The sequence below is a fragment of the Marmota marmota genome, unplaced genomic scaffold, assembly GCF_001458135.2.
Source record: "Marmota marmota marmota unplaced genomic scaffold, marMar, whole genome shotgun sequence".
Classification (NCBI taxonomy): domain Eukaryota; kingdom Metazoa; phylum Chordata; class Mammalia; order Rodentia; family Sciuridae; genus Marmota; species Marmota marmota.
The window spans coordinates 36,346,652-36,362,841 of NW_026000240.1; the positions used below are offsets into that span (position 1 = coordinate 36,346,652).

General features: G+C 45.4%; 2 protein-coding genes, 1 long non-coding RNA gene and 1 pseudogene across 6 annotated transcripts in view; 2 read left to right on the top strand and 2 right to left on the bottom strand.

The window, feature by feature from the left end:
- Positions 1 to 2,376: 2,376 nt before the first annotated feature.
- On the bottom strand, positions 2,377 to 3,204 carry LOC125613537. The gene is made up of 3 exons (XR_007344072.1): positions 3,154 to 3,204; positions 2,979 to 3,066; positions 2,377 to 2,436 (listed from the first exon to the last, which is right to left on the bottom strand). It is a non-coding gene; the product is annotated as an uncharacterized LOC125613537 (long non-coding RNA).
- A 238-nt stretch (positions 3,205 to 3,442) lies between these two features.
- On the top strand, positions 3,443 to 14,397 carry Ccdc51 (coiled-coil domain containing 51). Of its 3 annotated transcripts, XM_015487275.2 has the most exons (5): positions 3,485 to 3,557; positions 10,883 to 10,948; positions 11,295 to 11,614; positions 12,804 to 12,968; positions 13,424 to 14,397. In XM_015487275.2, the coding sequence occupies exons 3-5, from the start codon at positions 11,306 to 11,308 to the stop codon at positions 14,177 to 14,179; spliced, it is 1,230 nt and encodes a 409-aa protein (XP_015342761.1). In that variant the 5' UTR covers positions 3,485 to 3,557; positions 10,883 to 10,948; positions 11,295 to 11,305; the 3' UTR covers positions 14,180 to 14,397. The 3 variants fall into 3 exon arrangements, with proteins under 3 accessions (XP_015342760.1, XP_048649976.1, XP_015342761.1); XM_015487274.2 differs by lacking the exon at positions 10,883 to 10,948 and having other exon boundaries at positions 3,443 to 3,557; XM_048794019.1 differs by lacking the exons at positions 10,883 to 10,948; positions 11,295 to 11,614 and having other exon boundaries at positions 3,456 to 3,557.
- LOC125613653 lies at positions 6,278 to 6,375 on the bottom strand (annotated as a pseudogene).
- Positions 14,398 to 15,277: 880 nt separating the features above from the next.
- The window catches only part of Plxnb1 (plexin B1), a 29,225-nt gene continuing 28,312 nt past the window's right edge, over positions 15,278 to 16,190 (top strand). For both annotated transcript variants that reach the window (XM_015487277.2, XM_015487278.2), the window contains exon 1: positions 15,278 to 15,997. The gene's annotated coding sequence lies outside the window, so the exon portion shown is untranslated. The remainder of the gene's footprint in view (positions 15,998 to 16,190) is intronic.

A 16,190-nucleotide genomic window follows, 5' to 3' on the forward strand; every position in this document is an offset into this window, starting at 1 on the left:
AGATGTCTAAATAGGAATGGAATCAACGGTCACCATCATTTCAGGCACAAGAATCGGCTTACTTTTTGCCAGATTTCTTAATTCCACCTGTGGCTACAAAAGGAAAAGTCACAGTTAAGGAAAAACATATTTCTTATGGCAAAAATCCCAATGAGCTTAATGTATATTCCAGTAAAGCTTAACTCTTACCCTGGGAATTCACTCTCACGTAAGTGTGTACAGTGGCTTTACTAATACCATCTATTCTGAGCAAAGGCAGAATGATGTTAAGGCAGGGGCCCAAGCAATAGCTGTGTACTTTTCTGCATCCACAATATCATATACTTCACAGATTAGCTCATAATCCTCTTGCCATGCATCCCACTTTACAGATAGTCTTTATATTTGGTGTTGTTCAAGGTTTTAAACTGTAATGTGACAAACCAGAATTCCAACCTCGGTAGTCTGATTTCTAGATCTATACTTAACTGCCACATTATACTACACTCCATTCCATATTATGTTCCTGGGGCCTGGTTTACTCAATGATTTTATTTTACCCAATTAACAAATGATAATACATTTGGCAACCTGTAGGTAATTTTAGCAATAACTGTAGAATTAATTCCTGATACCAGAATGAAGATATAAAAGGATTCTGACAAAATGAGTCTTAAAAAAGTTACATGATTCCGTTTGTGTATAATGAAATGAAATGCATTCTGCTATCATGTAACTAATTAGAAAAAAAAGATGTTGGGCTGGGGTTGTGGCTCAGTGGTAGAGTGCTTGCCTAGCATGCTTGAGGCACTGAGTTTGATCCTCAGCACCACATAAATGTAAAATAAAGATATTGTGTCCACTTAAAACTAAAAAATAAATATTAAAGAAAAGAAAAAAAGATGTTAAAAAAAAGTCAGATGATGCTCTACGAGAAACAAATAGTACTGGTTGAGTATCCTGTATCTGAAACGATTGGGGACCACAAGTTTTTTTTTTTTTTTTTACTAGACCAGAGATTAAACCCAGGGGCTGGGACACATCCCCAACCCTTTTCTTATTTTGAGACAGGGTCCCATTAAGTTGCTGAGACTGTGCTTGAACTTGAGATCTTCCTGTCTCAGCCTCCTGGCTGCTGGGATTACAGGCGTGTGCTACCACACCTGGCAGTGTTTTGGATTTTTTTTTTTTTTTTGGTATCAGGGATTAAACCCAGGGGTGCTTAACCACTGAGCCACATCCTCAGCCATTTTTATATTTTATTTAGAGACAGGGTCATGCTAAGTTGCTGAGGCTGGCTTTGAACTTGTGATCCTCCTGCATCAGCTTCTTGAGCTACTGGGATTATAGGCATGCACCACTGTGCCCAGTGGATTTTTGAATATTTACATATACATAATAAAATATTTTGGGGGATGGGACCCAAGTTGTAAATCCCAGAAATTCTAAAGGCTGAGACAGGAGAATTGCAAGTTCAAAGCTAGCCTTGGCAATTTAGCAAGATCCTACCAAAAAAAAAAAGAGATATAGTTTAGTGGTAAGTTCAATTCTCAGTACCAAAACAAACACAAAATCCATTAATGTTTCGCTCCGCATATCCTTATATACATAGCTGAAGGTAATTTTATTATGTTTAGTGCATCTGCATTTTGACTCCAAGCCACCACACGAGGCCAGGTGTGGAATTTTCAAAACATTTCAGATTTTGGAGCATTTTGGATTTTTAGGTAAGGGATGCTCAATCTGTACAGGGTTTTGCTGAGGACTTACCTTCTCCCTATATACAGTCGCAAATTAAGGGAAGGTGCAAGGTACCTGATATAATTCTGAAAACAGCTTTTAGTAGGCCCTGGCCAGTTGCAGTGGTGCAGGCCTTAACTCCAATGACTCAGAAAGTACAGGCAGGAGGATCACAAGTTCAAGGCCAGCCTCAGCAATTTATTGAGACCCAGTCTCAAAATAAAAAGAATTGGGAAAGTAGTTCAGCCATAAAGTACCCCTGGGCTCAATTCACAGTATATTACCCTCCAACTAGCACACAGTACTATGACAGCAAGTAAAATGTAATCCATTCCTCTCACAAGAAGGAAAAGAGAAAAAATGGTGGGGGGGTTAGACTAGAAAAGCACATGGAACAATAGCACTCTAAGGAACCTGGACTATAGTCTAGGCACACCTAGTAGTAACTCAAAATGAGGAATCATTTATTATAAATAATATGAGAAGTAAAAGTTATTAGTTGAGTAGTGTTACAAAGAATAAATAAACTAGGTGTGGTGGCTCATGTCCGATAGCAGCTACTTAAGGGGTTGAGGCAGAAGGATCACAAGTTTTGAGTTCAGAATGAGCAACTTATGGGCTGGGGATGTGGCTCAGTAGCGCGCTTGCCTGGCATGCGTGCATCCCGGTTCCATCCTCAGCACCACATACAAACAAAGATGTTGTGTCCGCCGAAAACTAAAAAATAAATATTAAAAAATTCTCTCTCTTAAAAAAAAAAAAAAAGAATGAGAAATTAGGCAGACCCTGTCTCAAAATAAAATTTAAAAGGCTGGGTATGTAGTTCAGTGGTAGAATACCCCTGGATTCAGTCCCCAGTACCAAGAAACACAACATAACACAACAAAATCAATAAGCAGTTAGTTACAAATTTGGGGCAAGAAAGCATGGAAGAAAAATATCCATAAACCTAACCATATAAATTTGTGCCTGGGGTAAATTTCTGCAGCTTTCTTAGGAATGAAAGCCCAAGACTGCCTGGAAGGTAAGATTTCTTTTCAGATAAGGGATACTTAATTTGTACAGGGTTTTGCTAAGGGTTTACCTTCTCCAGTTCTGGCTTGCATTCAAATCCAGGATTGGCTAGGGCGATCCGCCGGGGCGGACACCAGGAACTGAGACCTCGCAGCTCACCAATGATACAGGGAACATCTCGGCCCTCATCCCTAAAGATGCTCAAAGTATGTGTCCGATTTGAGCGCCCCTCGGTCCTCACTTACCCAGGGGGCCCTTCCCCGCGGCCTTCGCTTTTAGCTCCTCAAGTTTCTTCTGCTCCTCTTTTTGTTTCTGTTTGAAAGCCTTATCTTCCTAGAGAGAAGCACAAGTTTCACTCCAGGCAAGTCTCCCAGTCCCTCCGCACGCCCGCTCCGACCGCGCCTCCGAGCCCGCTCTCACCTCATCCATCTCCTTGGCCTGCTTCTTAGGTTGTTTCAGGGGCTTCTTCTTACCACCTGTAGGCGACAGGAGCACGGTCAGCCCGTCCCCGCCGCCGGGCCCTTCCCAGCAGTTCAGCACCTCCCCGCGGTCCCCGCAATCCGAACACACTTACCTTCCCGGCCGGACATGGCGCCTGCCGCCCCTACCCTAGACCTTGCTCCTAAACCGGAAACGGAGATCCGAGTCCCGCCTCCTGTTCGTATACCGCGTTGCGGGCCCGTTGATTGGGTCCTAGTCAGGAAGTTGCCCTCCCGCTACAGGATGCGGCTCTCCAGGGGCAGGCGCTAAAGGGTCAGAGGTCAACTGAATGGCAGATGCTTTGTCGGAGTTATAGCTCCAGTGCTCCTGACTAGGTGTACCAGGTACAAGTGGGAAGGGTCGTTTCCCCAGGGGTCTCCGGAACTGTGGGAAGGGTACCTGACCTGAATGCGCCGGGCCTGCAATTGCGTGCACCGGAAAAAAGAGGATTGCGGGTAGAGGGGAGTGCAAGTGCCAGGAGCTTTTCTTGAATTCAGAAAGTAATTACTGAAGGGAGATAGGAAGATGGCAGAAGTGGGAGGGCTCTAAGTCACCAGATCCTACAACTTTGGAAGTCATTGGAAGGAGTTTGGTTTTTATAAGATAATCAGGAGTGCACTTGTTTGTGAATTCTGTTTATTCATCCATTGCACTTTTGTTGAGTATGTACTATATTTAGATAGTATATTAGGCTCTGGAGATTCAGCAGTGAACAATACTTCTTGTGCTGGTGTAGCTTAAATTCAACTGAGACAGATTATAAACAAAGTATAAAAGTGAAATACATATCAGAATTCATGAGGTGTTTTAGGAGAAAAAGAGGGAAAGTGGGTATTGAGTACTGGGATAAGAGTGGATGGCCATTGCTGATAGGGTGGACACAAAAAGACCTCCCCAGGAATTCATATTTGAGCAAAACTTAAAGCCAGAGAGCAAGCAGTGCTGACCATGATCACTGGTCACTTAAGGATTGGAAAACCTTTAGGAGGAACAGTCTAGTGTGTTCTAGCATCATGAAGGTCCATGTGACTGGAGCAGAGTGAGGAAAGGGAGAATAGTAGAAAATGAGGTCTGAGAGGTATGGGAGCTTGGGGCTCCATCCCCTGTAGGCTGTGGAAAAGACTGACTTTTACTTTGTGAGAAAAGATTTGAGGATTTGAGCAGAGACATGGTCTCACCAGTGTTTTGAGAGGAACACTGGCTGCTCTGTTGACAGTAGTCTATTAGAGCTAGAGTAGGGAAACCTGTCAAGAGGCTCTTGGGATAATCCAGGAAAGGGATGTTGGTCATTGGGACCATTTGGTAGCACTAGCAGAGATGAAAGGAGGAGTGATCCTAGTGGACATTTGCTGATCAATTAGATGTCAGGGTAGGAGAGAAAGTACGGGGTTTTGGAGGATGTGAGGTTTTCAGCCTGAGCATTTGGACTTGAAGTTGCCATCAACTAAGATGGAGAAGGTTATGGGAAAAGCAGGTTTGGGAGGCTTTATGGTTTGTATCTGGAATATCCCCACAAAACACATGTGTTGAAGGAATGCAGCAATGTCCAGAGGTAGGGCTTTTAGAAAATGATTGGATTGGGAGAGCTCTAACCTCATCAGTAGATCCATCCATTTGATGGATTAATAATTTGAATGGACTACTGGGAGGAGGTAAAAATTGTAGGCAGGTAGGGCATGATCAGAGGAAGTAGATCACCAGGGATATGCTCTTGGAGACTATATCTTATCCTTGGTCCTTCTTCCCTGTCTGCTTTCTGGTTGTCATGAGCTGAGCAGCTTTCCTCCACCATGTCCTTGCCATGATGTTCTGCTTCACTTTAGGCTCAAAGCAATGAAACTAGCCAACCATGGACTGAAACTCCTGGAAATATGAACCAAAATAAATCTTTCCTCCTCTAAGTTGTTCTGGTCAGGTATTTTTGTCACAGCCAGGAAAAATTGATCAAACCAAAATAGAGGGGAAGATAAGATTTACCATTAGATTTTATTTTTTTGTGGTGCTTGGTATCAAACCCAGGGTCTTGGGGCACACAGGTGCTTAACCACTAAGCTACATTCCCTTCCGACCCTGTTAGTTTTTAAGCAAAGATAAGGGTTGGGCAGTTTGATAAATAAGCCTGAATCCTGAGGAGAAGTCTGTATAGTTTTAATTTTTGTGTTTGAGGTGCTAGAGATTGAGCCCATCATTCTAGGCAAATGTTCTACCCATGAGCTGTACTTCAATTAAAGCGCTCTCTCTCTTTTTTAAATAACAGCTTTATTCATATATAATTTATCATACAATTCAATTAACCTACTTAACATGTACAGTCCGTAGATTTTAGTATAATCAGAGATGTGCAGACATTACCGCAATAATTTTTAAAAGCGTTTTCATCCATGTGTGTGTGTGTTTTAAATATTCTTCAGTTGGTGTTGGACATAATACCTTTATCTATCTATCTATCTATCTATCTATTTATTTATTTTTATGTGGTGCTGAGCCTTGTACATGCTGAGTGTTCTACCACTGAGCCACAACCTATATATTTTTTTTTAGTTATAGGTGGACATAATACCTTTATTTTATTTTTATGTGGTACTGAGGATCGAAACCAGTGCCTCAAGCATGCTAGGCAAGCACTCTACCACAAAGCCACAACCCTAGCCCCCCCCCCCCTTTTTTTTTTAAAAATAGTGCTGGTTGTTGAGCACAAGGTCTTGGACATTCTAGGTAAGCACTCTGCCACTTCACTGCACTTCAGCTCTGTTGCATTTTTTTTTTTTAATACTCACTTGACAATTTTGTTGGAAGAACATATTTGCCACTAACATCAAGTACTTATTTGTTCTCGTTATAATCAATAATAACAATTGCTACCACTTCTCATTTTGTTCTGCCAGGTATAGATCTAACAGATTTAATTTAATCCTTTAAAACACCTTGGGTGTGTGGTAATTTGTCATCTAAATAGGGCTACTAATGTTCTATAAGTACAATGAATCAAGATCTAACATTATTTATTCCATAGGCATAATTTCATTAGTATTAATTCTTTTTTAAAAGTAGTTATACATAGTGGAAAAATATGGAATGCTTCATGAATTTGTGTGTAATCCTTGTGCAGGGGCCATGCTAATCTTCTCTGTATCATTGCAATTTTATGCTGCTGAAGTGAGCACCCAGTACCATAGCATTTTTTTTTTGTTATTTTGGTACCAAGGATTGAACCCAGAGGTGCTTAACCACTGAGCAACATCCCCAGCCCTTTTTATTTTTTATTTCGAAACAGGATCTTGCTAAATTGTTGGTTTTAAACTTGTGGTCCTCCTGCCTCAGCCTCCTAAGCCACTGGGTTTATAGGTGTGCGCCATTATGTACCCAGCATTTAAAAATACTGTATTAGAAGTCTGAGCCCTGAGCCCTGAGGCAAGTGTTTAGAGGTTAGGGAGATGAGTGGGGGATTCGGAGCCAAGTGAAAGTGGCATTTGAAGGAAGAAGGTTGCTATCATGAGGCACAGATTTCTGATAGGGCAAATGAGATGAGCACTGAAAGCTTGTCATTGGATTTAGTAGTGTGGTGATCCAGACAAGTACAGTTCCAGTGGCATGGTGGGTATGAAGGCCAGAGCAGACAGGGTTTGTGAGAGAACAGGAGGCAAACAAGTGGAGACGGTGAGTTCAGGCAATCTGTGGAAGAGTCTGATGTGAAGAACATAGAAATGGGGCAGTTGCTGAAGGGGGTGCCACATCAGTTGTTGAGCAATATCTGAGGAGGGAGAGGAAATGGGACCTGGGGCATGCATTGGTCTTCCCTAGAAGCATAGATTCTTTATCCTGAGAATCAAGAGAGATGGGGAGTCCATTCTATAAACTTAACTTTTCATTTTTTTTTCCTTTTATTGTGATGCTGGGACATCAAACTTTGGGCTTCAAGCATGCTCAGCAAGTGCTCTACTACTGAGCTACACTTCTAGCCCATATCGTTTTATGTTTTTGATAGTGTCGTCATCTTTTTTTTTTTTGGTTGTGAGGATTGAACCCCAGGGCACTTAATTACTGAGCCACATCCCTACCCCTTTTTTATATTTTATTTTGAGACAGGGTTTCATTAAATTGCTTAGGGCCTTGCTAAGTTGCTGAGGCTGGCTTTGAATCCTCCTATCTTAGTCTCCCGAGCTGCTAGGATTACAGGCATGCACTACCACGCCTGGCTTTGATAGTGTATTTTTTTGGAAAAAATATTTTCTGTTAGTTGTTGATGGATCTTTACTTAATTATTTTATTTATGTGTGGTGCTGAGAATTGAACCTAGTGCCTTATACATCTACCACTGTGCCACAATCCTAGCCCTGATACTCTCTTTTGAATCACAAAAGTGTTTCATTTGGTAGGGTCCAGTTCTCTCTCTTTCTCTCTCTCTCTCTTTTTTTTAATCTCTTTTTTTTTTTTTTTTAACTTTTGTTTATTGTGCTTTTGATATCACATCTAAGAAGTCACTGCTTATTTTCTTCTAAGATTTTTGTAGTTTGATATCTTACATTAAGGATTTTGATACATTTCAAGTTAATTTTTGTATATAGTGTGACATACAAGTCTAAATTAATTCTTTTGCAGTTACTCCAACACCATTTTTTTTAATATTTATTTTTTAAATTTTTGGTGGACACAATATCTTTATTTGTTTATGTGGTGCTGAGGATCGAACCCAGTGCCTCATGCATGCTACGCAGGCGCTCTACTACTGAGCCCCAGCCTCAGCCCCTCCAACACCATTTTTGCCAGGGAGTACTGGGCCCAGTGGTGCTTTATCATTGAGCCACATTCCCAGGCTTTTTTATTTTTTTGACAAAAGGTAAGTTGCTGAGGCTGACCTTGAATTTGTGATCCTCCTGCCATAGTCAGTTGCTGGGATTACAGGTGTGGGCCTCCTTTCCTAGCCCAACACCATTTTTTTTTTTTTTAATATATATATGTGTGTGTGGTGCTGAGGATTGAACCCAGGACCTTGTGCATATGAGGCAGGCACTCTATTGACTGAGCTACCCAGCCCCCAACACCATTTTGAAATTTCTCTGTTGAATTATTACAGTATGGTCATCAAAAAGCAATTGCCCAATCAGGTGTGGTAGTATATGCCTGTAAAACAACTAAGGCAGGAGGATCATCAAGCTCAAGGCTAGCCTGGGCAACTTGGTGAGATCCAGTCTCAAAATTAATAAAAATGGCTGGGGATGTGATTCAGTAGTAGAGTGCCCCTGGGTTCAATCCCTTGTACAACATTAAAAAAAAAAAAGAATAATAAAAGAATAATAAGAGTAAAGAGAGAAAGGGAAATGGAGCAGAAATCGGCAGTTGGGAAGATATTATGGGAGTTTGTTGGAAGTTCCCTTCCAAATTCATATTTTCTTGGTGAGGAATGAAGTAGGGCATCAACTGTGAATGAAGATAAGGTACAGATAACAGAGGGTTTAAGAAAGAGCAGTTGGCAGGAGACAGTCATCTAGATGGAGTGGGAGAATGGATTTGGAGGGGCAAAATTCCAAGCTTGGCTCCTGGGACCCTGTTCAATTGAGCCTCTGTCCGTTTGTCCAGCTTCTCCTCCATCCACCCTTGTCTGCTTCTACTTCTGCATTGCACTGACTGCCTTTCAGGTTTTGGACAACCTCAAGTGCTTTCCACCTTTTACCTCTGCCAGTACCATTCTCCCTTTGCTGGTTAAAGGGTCTGGAAGATACCTAAGTGGGGAAGATAGGCCAGGGATTGGGATGGGCCAGAGAGGCTGAGAGGAGGGAAAGGAGTGGAGAAACAACTCCAAATGTTATTGACACATTTCTTCATGAAGTCCCTGTGTCACCAAACTTATGTTCTAGTTAGGAAATGGATGTCTAATAGAGAAAAATGAAGCAGGAAAGATGGCCATGCAATGAGTGGCCAAGGAAGGCCTTACTGAGAGGTGAGCTATGAGGAAAGACATAAATGTCAAGATAAGCCATGTAGATTTACTGAGGAAGAGAGGCCTGGGTTGGAGGAGCAGCGGGGCATAGAGCCTGTGATAGGATCCTGCTTAGCATGTCAAGGTGGCTGGAGCAGAGTACAGTGATGGAGAGAAGGAAGAAGGTAAGGGCTGAGAGACTTGTTAGCTGCTTCCAGGCTTGGGGTTCATGCTAGGTAAACTGGGAGCTGAAAGATACGATCTCTCTCACGTGTTAACAGACCTCTGGGCTGCTGATGGAGAATGTCTGTGGAAGGCAGGAGAGGAAGCTGAGATTGCACAGGAGGAGGCTGTAGCTATCATCTCTCCCAGGGATGGGTGACTCTCTTGGGGTCCACGAGTGGGCCTCTGCCAGAGGAAAGGAGATTGAGCAGATTGGAGGAAGCCAAGAGGGCAGTGATTTCAGGAAGAGAGGGTATCAAAAGTTGCAGAGAGGCTGGAGAAGAAATTTGAGAAGCAGAAATAGGAACCTAAAAAATTGGAAGTTTTGAGGGGCTTGTAGGGAACAACCTTGATCATGGAGTAGGATCAAGAGAGGGAAAGAGGAGGGAGTGGTGATAGCCAAGGTGATGAACCCTTTTGCCAAGTGTTGCTGGGAAAGAGAGTGGGTGCTCTGTTTGGTGGGGTGCAGTGCCATGTGCTTTGCTTTGGTGAAGGGTACACTGGCAGGGCTGTTGTGGGGCCATGGTCTGTGTGCTGAGGGCACTAGTATTGAGGCTTGTGAGGCTCACCCATTCACTGGGGCATGGAAAGTGTGATTTTCCATGGTTCCCAGCCTTATGAATGAGGCTGGGGGTTCCTGTACAGCACACCGTGGAACCTCTGTTACTGGGATGTCCCCTTTAATGGCTCTTAGCTTGGGTGCACTCTGACCAGAAGGCATGTCCCTGCCCATGAGGCTTATTTTCATGAGGGCCTGAGCTTCTTCATAGGTGATGAGGTTGAGGCTGGGATGCTGTGGGCAGATCTCTGTTTCACATCATCCTACCTCAGGAAGCCTTTTTCTGTTTGGCATCTGATGTACCTCCCTCCATCTTTCTGTGCCTAGCTCCTTTTGCTTTTTTTCTGACTTGCTTGTTTGGCCACCAGATGTCACTCTGACAGCTAGGATCAGTGTTTAGGGGCTTTGAAATGTGCTTTGGCCAGAAGGTGGTGCCAGGTTTTCCTGAGAATATGGGTAACTGACCTCCTTTTTAGTGCTGTTCTTGGGCTGGGCAAGGCCTGACTCTGGGATACTGGGAGATTCACTATGTTGTTCATATTCGGGAAAGTAGGCATTGTTAAGGCCCAAACATCAAAGCAAGGCTAAAAGGGAAACTAGAGAAACCTAACCTGTTGAGCAGTGCCTAAAGTTGGAGAGGAAGGAAAAAGCTCTCAAGAAATGTGAGACTGGGACTTGGTAGTCTGGAAAGTTGAGTTAGATGGCAGGAGAAGGCTTGTGAACCTAAGAAAAGCTGTTCTCTTTGGAGAAAGCAGATTTTTTTTTTTTTTTCTTCCTCTGGAATTATCTTCTCAAAGAGTGATGAGAGTTTTCTTTGTTGGGATATGAATGACCTGTGTCTTTATGTCCTTGCACATAATTGAAACTTTGCTTACCCAATGGGAGGATGGCTTCAGAAGTCTGGGAAGTTGAATGTGAGGGTTATTTCCAGAAATGACCGTGGATCTTAATCTTCCCTGAATTGCCCTCAGTTCCATCACTTTCTAGGAAGTCTTCATGAATCTTTGTGAGGCTTTGTCAGCATGGACATAACCCAGGTTTGGTTTCTTTCTTTGACATTATCAGAAAACTGGGTTGTAGAATTATCATCCAGGTCACATCAGAGGGATGCAAGGAGGTGGGAAGGTCTGTTTTGGGTGGTGTCATGGAGGAACATGGAAGACATGATGTTCTACATAAGCTTTTCCCTGAATGTGTTCCATTGTTCAGGAGACCTGGGGGAAACTCTTACCACAGGGCTGCAGTCTCTGGGCTGAACAGAGTGGTGCTTGGTTTAGATAATTTTAGTGTGAATCTGTTCAGAACTATCCCTAGGCCTTGAGACTTAGCTTCTGTCCAGCCTTTCTTAGCTGTGAGCTCATCTCTCTGATGTTCTCCTCACAGATCTCCTGCTGATGGGGTGTAGTCCTGTGTTTGCCATGCAGCACATCATGGATCTATCCCATGTACTGATGCGAAGGGGTCTCCTTGGAAGGGACCTCTTTGTGGCCAGGACTCTCTGCAGCCCAGGCCCCACTCAGCCTGGGGATAAGCGACCAGAGGAAGCAGCCCTTGGGCTATATCACCGCCTCCCAGCACTAGGAAGAGCCCTGGGGCACAACATTCAACAAAGGGCGACCTCTACAGCCAAGACTTGGTGGGACAGATATGAAGAGTTTGTTGGACTTAATGAGGTTCGAGAGGCCCAGGGAAATGTGACTGAGGTGAGCAGGGGACTTGGGGTGGTTGGCCCTGCCCTCAGACTTGGGAAATGTGCTATGTTGGCTACTACCAGGTATATCAGCCATATGCTGGTGCTGGGAAACCACTCCAAATTTGCCTTTCTTTCTTTTTTTGGTACTGTGGATTGAACCCAGGGCTGCTTTACCACTGAGCTATATCCCCAGTACTTTTTGTTTTTTTTCCTTCCTTCCTTTCTTCCTTCCTTCCTTCCAACCCAGGGGTTCTGTACCATTGAGCTACACCACTAGCCCTTTCTTATTTTAATTTTGAGACAAGAGTCTTGCTAAGTTGCCCAGGCTGGCCTTAAACTTGCGTTCCTCTTGCAAGTTGCTGGGGTTATAGGTGTGTGCCATTGTGCCTGGCCAGACCTTCCTTTTCTTAAACATCTCTGGAGGAGGGATTTGACTTATTCTTGCATGGAAACTTGGGTCTGACACTTCTGGGATGAAGGTCTCTATGTAACTATGCCCCCTAATCTCTGTGAAAATAGTTGCTGTGTGCCAGTAAGTCTTTGGCCATTAATATACATTCAATTAAGCCAATGAACATCCTTCACAGATTGTTAGGGAGGGTTGGTGGTGAGACTTTCAGGCAAGGGGGGTGTGATTCTGCCTTATTATGTGAAGGTAGAGGGCCTGAGGCAGTTGTCAAGTCCTTTGTGGCAGCAGAAATTTATTGTGTCACCTCTAGTCCCATTCCTGCTTAGGCACAAAACATTGTAGCAAGGCAGGAAGAATCTGAGGATTGTGAGCTTGGCCAAGCTGGACTTTCCTGGTGTATAAACTGGAGAGTTGTAGCAGTGCCTTTGATGGCCTTGTCCTGAGGCATAAGTAAGGTAATACATGGGAAACAATGTAAGAACATGGGTTCTACTGTGCTTTGTATCTGGGTTGGCTGGATTTAGTGAACACCGATTATATGCATTGTTAGCTGTTTTCAACTTTCTCAGGGGCACATTATTTCTGTTTGAATGGATAAATCTGGTGATTTGGAGGGGTGTGGCCCAAGGCTATACCACTGGGTGAGCCAGGAAGAGCATCAAAAGAACCGTTTCTACCCTTTGCAGTTGACACCCCAGTGACCTCTTAAGCACTGCCTTTTTGGCCAAGGAGTTGAGCTTGTGTGGGTGTTGAGGGAGGGGACTGATGACCTCTGCTGTTCTTTCTACAGGCAGAGAAAGTGTTCATGGTGGCTCGTGGGCTTGTCCGAGAGGCTCGGGAGGACTTGGAAGTTCAGCAAGCAAAGCTGAAGGAGGTGAGGGATCGCTTGGACCGTGTTTCCAGGGAAGATAACCAGTACCTGGAACTGGCTACTCTGGAGCACAGGATGCTGCAGGTAAGCCTCTTATGAGGTAGCCTTTCTCACCTGCACAGGGCCCCTTGCCTGGTAAATTGTAGAGAGACTAAGAGGTAAACCAGAAGCTCTTGTGAAGGGGTAGGGCCCCATGCTTCCAGAGCCTGTTCATGTTCTTCCTGTTGAGTAGTGGGGTTGACATTCTAGGACCCAGATTACTAAGAAGGACCAGCCCAGGCAGCTCCAGACACATCATTTCCTATACACACCTTTGGGAAACATAAGTGCACTTCTGGCCAGACCCAAGACTGCCCAGATGGGAATATCATGCCACTACTTCTACACTCCCTGTTTCTCTGCCCCTACACCTAGCCAGGTTTATGTGGCCTTTATCATTCAGCAGGTGTAGTGGAACCAGGGGCAGGGAAGTGACCCGGGTGCCACTGGCTGTAGCCACAGGGTCTCTTGCTGCTATGTGACATGTTTTGTTTCCACAGGAGGAGAAGAGGCTCCGCATTGCCTATATGCATGCAGAAGACTCTGAGCGTGAGAAGTTCTCCCTTTTTTCTGCAGCTGTGCGTGAGAGTCACGAGAAGGAGCGGGCAAGGGCCGAGAGGACCAAGAACTGGTCCCTCATTGGGTCAGTCCTAGGAGCCCTGATTGGTGTGGCTGGCTCCACCTATGTAAACCGTGTTCGGCTACAGGAACTGAAGGCTTTACTTCTGGAGGCACAGAAAGGGCCTGTGAGTCTCCAAGAGGCCATCCGTGAACAGGCGTCTAGCTACTCCCTCCAACAGAGTGACCTCCACAACCTCATGGTAGACCTGAGGAGCCTGGTGCATGCTGGGCAGGGCCAGGGATCTGGGCCACTGGCAGGTACTTCCCCGCATCGAAACAGAGACACCGATGTCCTTTCAGCTGCTTTGAAAGAGCAGCTCAGTCATTCTCGGCAGGTCCATTCCTGTCTAGAGGGTTTACGAGAGCAGCTTGATGGCCTGGAAAAGACTTGCAGCCAAATGGCTGGGGTGGTTCAGCTTGCAAAGGCTGCAGCACACCCAAGCTTGGTGGAGCCAGCAGATGGGGCTCTGCTTGGCTCCTTGCTGGAACAGCAGAGTGTGATGTTGGCTCTGTCTGACATGGAGCAGAGGGTAAAAGTTCAAGGCAACAGGAACACCATCTACAGCACACTGGTCACTTGTGTGACGTTTATGGCGACACTGCCTGTGCTCTACATGCTGTTCAAGGCCAGCTAGCCCCTGGATCTGCCTATGGAATGTCTAAGGGGGTAGAATGTGGCTTTCATTAGTGAATTTCAGTGATGAAGCGAGTCTTGGGACATATACAGCCTCAGCCTGAGTCTGAACACCATCTGCATGGCTTACCATCTGCATGTACTTTGCTTTGCAGGCAATGCTTATTTACATTAATTATCACAACTTTGAATGTGCAATTAAAATGTCTTAGAATGTAAGGTGGTGCTCTGTACTTGTGTTGGAGTACTGGAGATCTGGCATATAGCAGAAAGCCTACCTACCCTTTCAGAGTACCCTGAAGTTGTACCTTAGATCTGTGGATGGGAGCTCATTCGTCTGTGCCTGTGTAAAAGTGTTCTGCAGAAGTCAGTAAAGCGGAAATGTTTTGTATTGGGTACCCTCCTCTTGGAGCCTGTGCTCAGCCCAGATGACCCCACTAGTCCTCTGAACCTTTGAGTACCTGGTCCCTCAGTCATTTGGTCAATCCATCTTCAGTGTGTGATGTTTCCCCAGAATGGCATGGGATGGAATGACCTCTGTACTGAGTGTTCATTATTTTAATGGCACAGGAGTTACCTTATCTGTATACAGATCAGGAGGTCTGTGGGGTGAGTCCAGGTTTACCTATGGGGTAAGGTAGGTCTTGATGTTTGTGCACTTGAGTGAATGGATTTGGGGAGGAGAGGATTCTAGGCATGCAAAAGGTGATACAAATGGCTGGGGTTGTGGCTCAGTGGTAGAGTGCTTGCCTAGCATGTGTGAAGCACTGCATATAAATAAAGGCCCATCAACAACTAAAAAAAAGGGCGGGGGAACAGCTTGGATCCTACAAGCTGTAGAGACAGGTAAGCCAAAGTGGGTGAGGGATTTGGGGCAAACTCTCCTGGCTGAGGTAAGGATGGTTGTAGGGAAGTTGGAGATTGTATATTTAGAGAATGGGGAAGAGAGTTGTCAGTCTCTGAGGCTGGAGCCTAGGGGTGAGGGAACTGGAGAGGGTTTCCTTGCTAGTGCCTGTAAGGTGCTGGAAGCTTGGGTTTAGGGACTGGAAGTGGGGATGAAGGGGAGGGGTGACTTGAGAGGTAATGGGAGGGTGAATCTGGAAGGCAGATGAATGAGAATGGAGACCCTGAGGGGGTAGGAAGTTTGAAGAGTAGCCAGTGTGGAAGACCTGAGCCCCCGGTTGAGGTTTCCTCTAGTTTGTGAAGGCCCTGGAAGGTTCTGTGACAAATTTTGTTTCATTGGAAGCGGTGGTAATGGCTGGGCCTGGTCGTTGCTTAAGACACAAATAGGCCTCAGGAGAAAACCCTTCGCCCAGCGTTTCCTCCTCAGGAAGGCCCAGTTGTTTGATAGTGAGGGAGCCCAGACTTGCCCAAGGTTTCTCAGCTTGGGGCGAGTCAAAGTACAGTCCTGAGAGGAAAGGAAGTGAGACCTTGCTTGTGCACCTCCGCAGCCTGTGTACCCTGCTTCACAGACCGGCTAGGGGTGCTGTCACCCCCACTTGTAGATTAGCAAATAGGTGGTGGTAGTGGGTGTCAGGTTACATGGTTTAGTGATGGCGCAAACTCAGGTCCAAAGCCCGAGCTCTTCTCAAACAGCCAGGGGTGGGGGCCGGAAGGAGAGCTTGGTTGTTGGGGAGATCTGGAAGAAGGAGCGGTGGGCAGAGCCAGGTGTGAAGAGGAGAAACAAGGCGCCTAGGAGTTCAGACAAAGGAAATTGGGGAGGATCGACTACACGATCCCGGTACCAGAAGGAAAAAGAGCTCCAGGCACTGGGCGAGGCGGGGTGGTGGTGGTGTTCACGGGCCAACAGGCCAGGCAGGTGAGAGGCGCGGGTCCCACCCGGTTCTGGTGAGGCAAAGAGGCTGGGGCGCTTTACCAAAAGCACATGGGGTGCAAACCGCAGCGACCATCCGGGCCTCTTTGGGTGGAGGTGGGGCCGCGAATTTCGGTGCCAACCCTGGGCGCAGGTGAGGCCCGGAGGGGGCGGGGCGGGATCGCCCTTGCTCCAGGTT

Coding starts and splice junctions, on each gene's coding strand:
- Ccdc51 (XM_015487274.2), top strand. CDS start 11,306: ATGGGGTGTAGTCCTGTGTTTGCCATGCAGCACATCATGGATCTATCC. Junction 11,615..12,803: donor CCCAGGGAAATGTGACTGAG/GTGAGCAGGGGA, acceptor TTCTTTCTACAG/GCAGAGAAAGTGTTCATGGT. Junction 12,969..13,423: donor TGGAGCACAGGATGCTGCAG/GTAAGCCTCTTA, acceptor TTGTTTCCACAG/GAGGAGAAGAGGCTCCGCAT.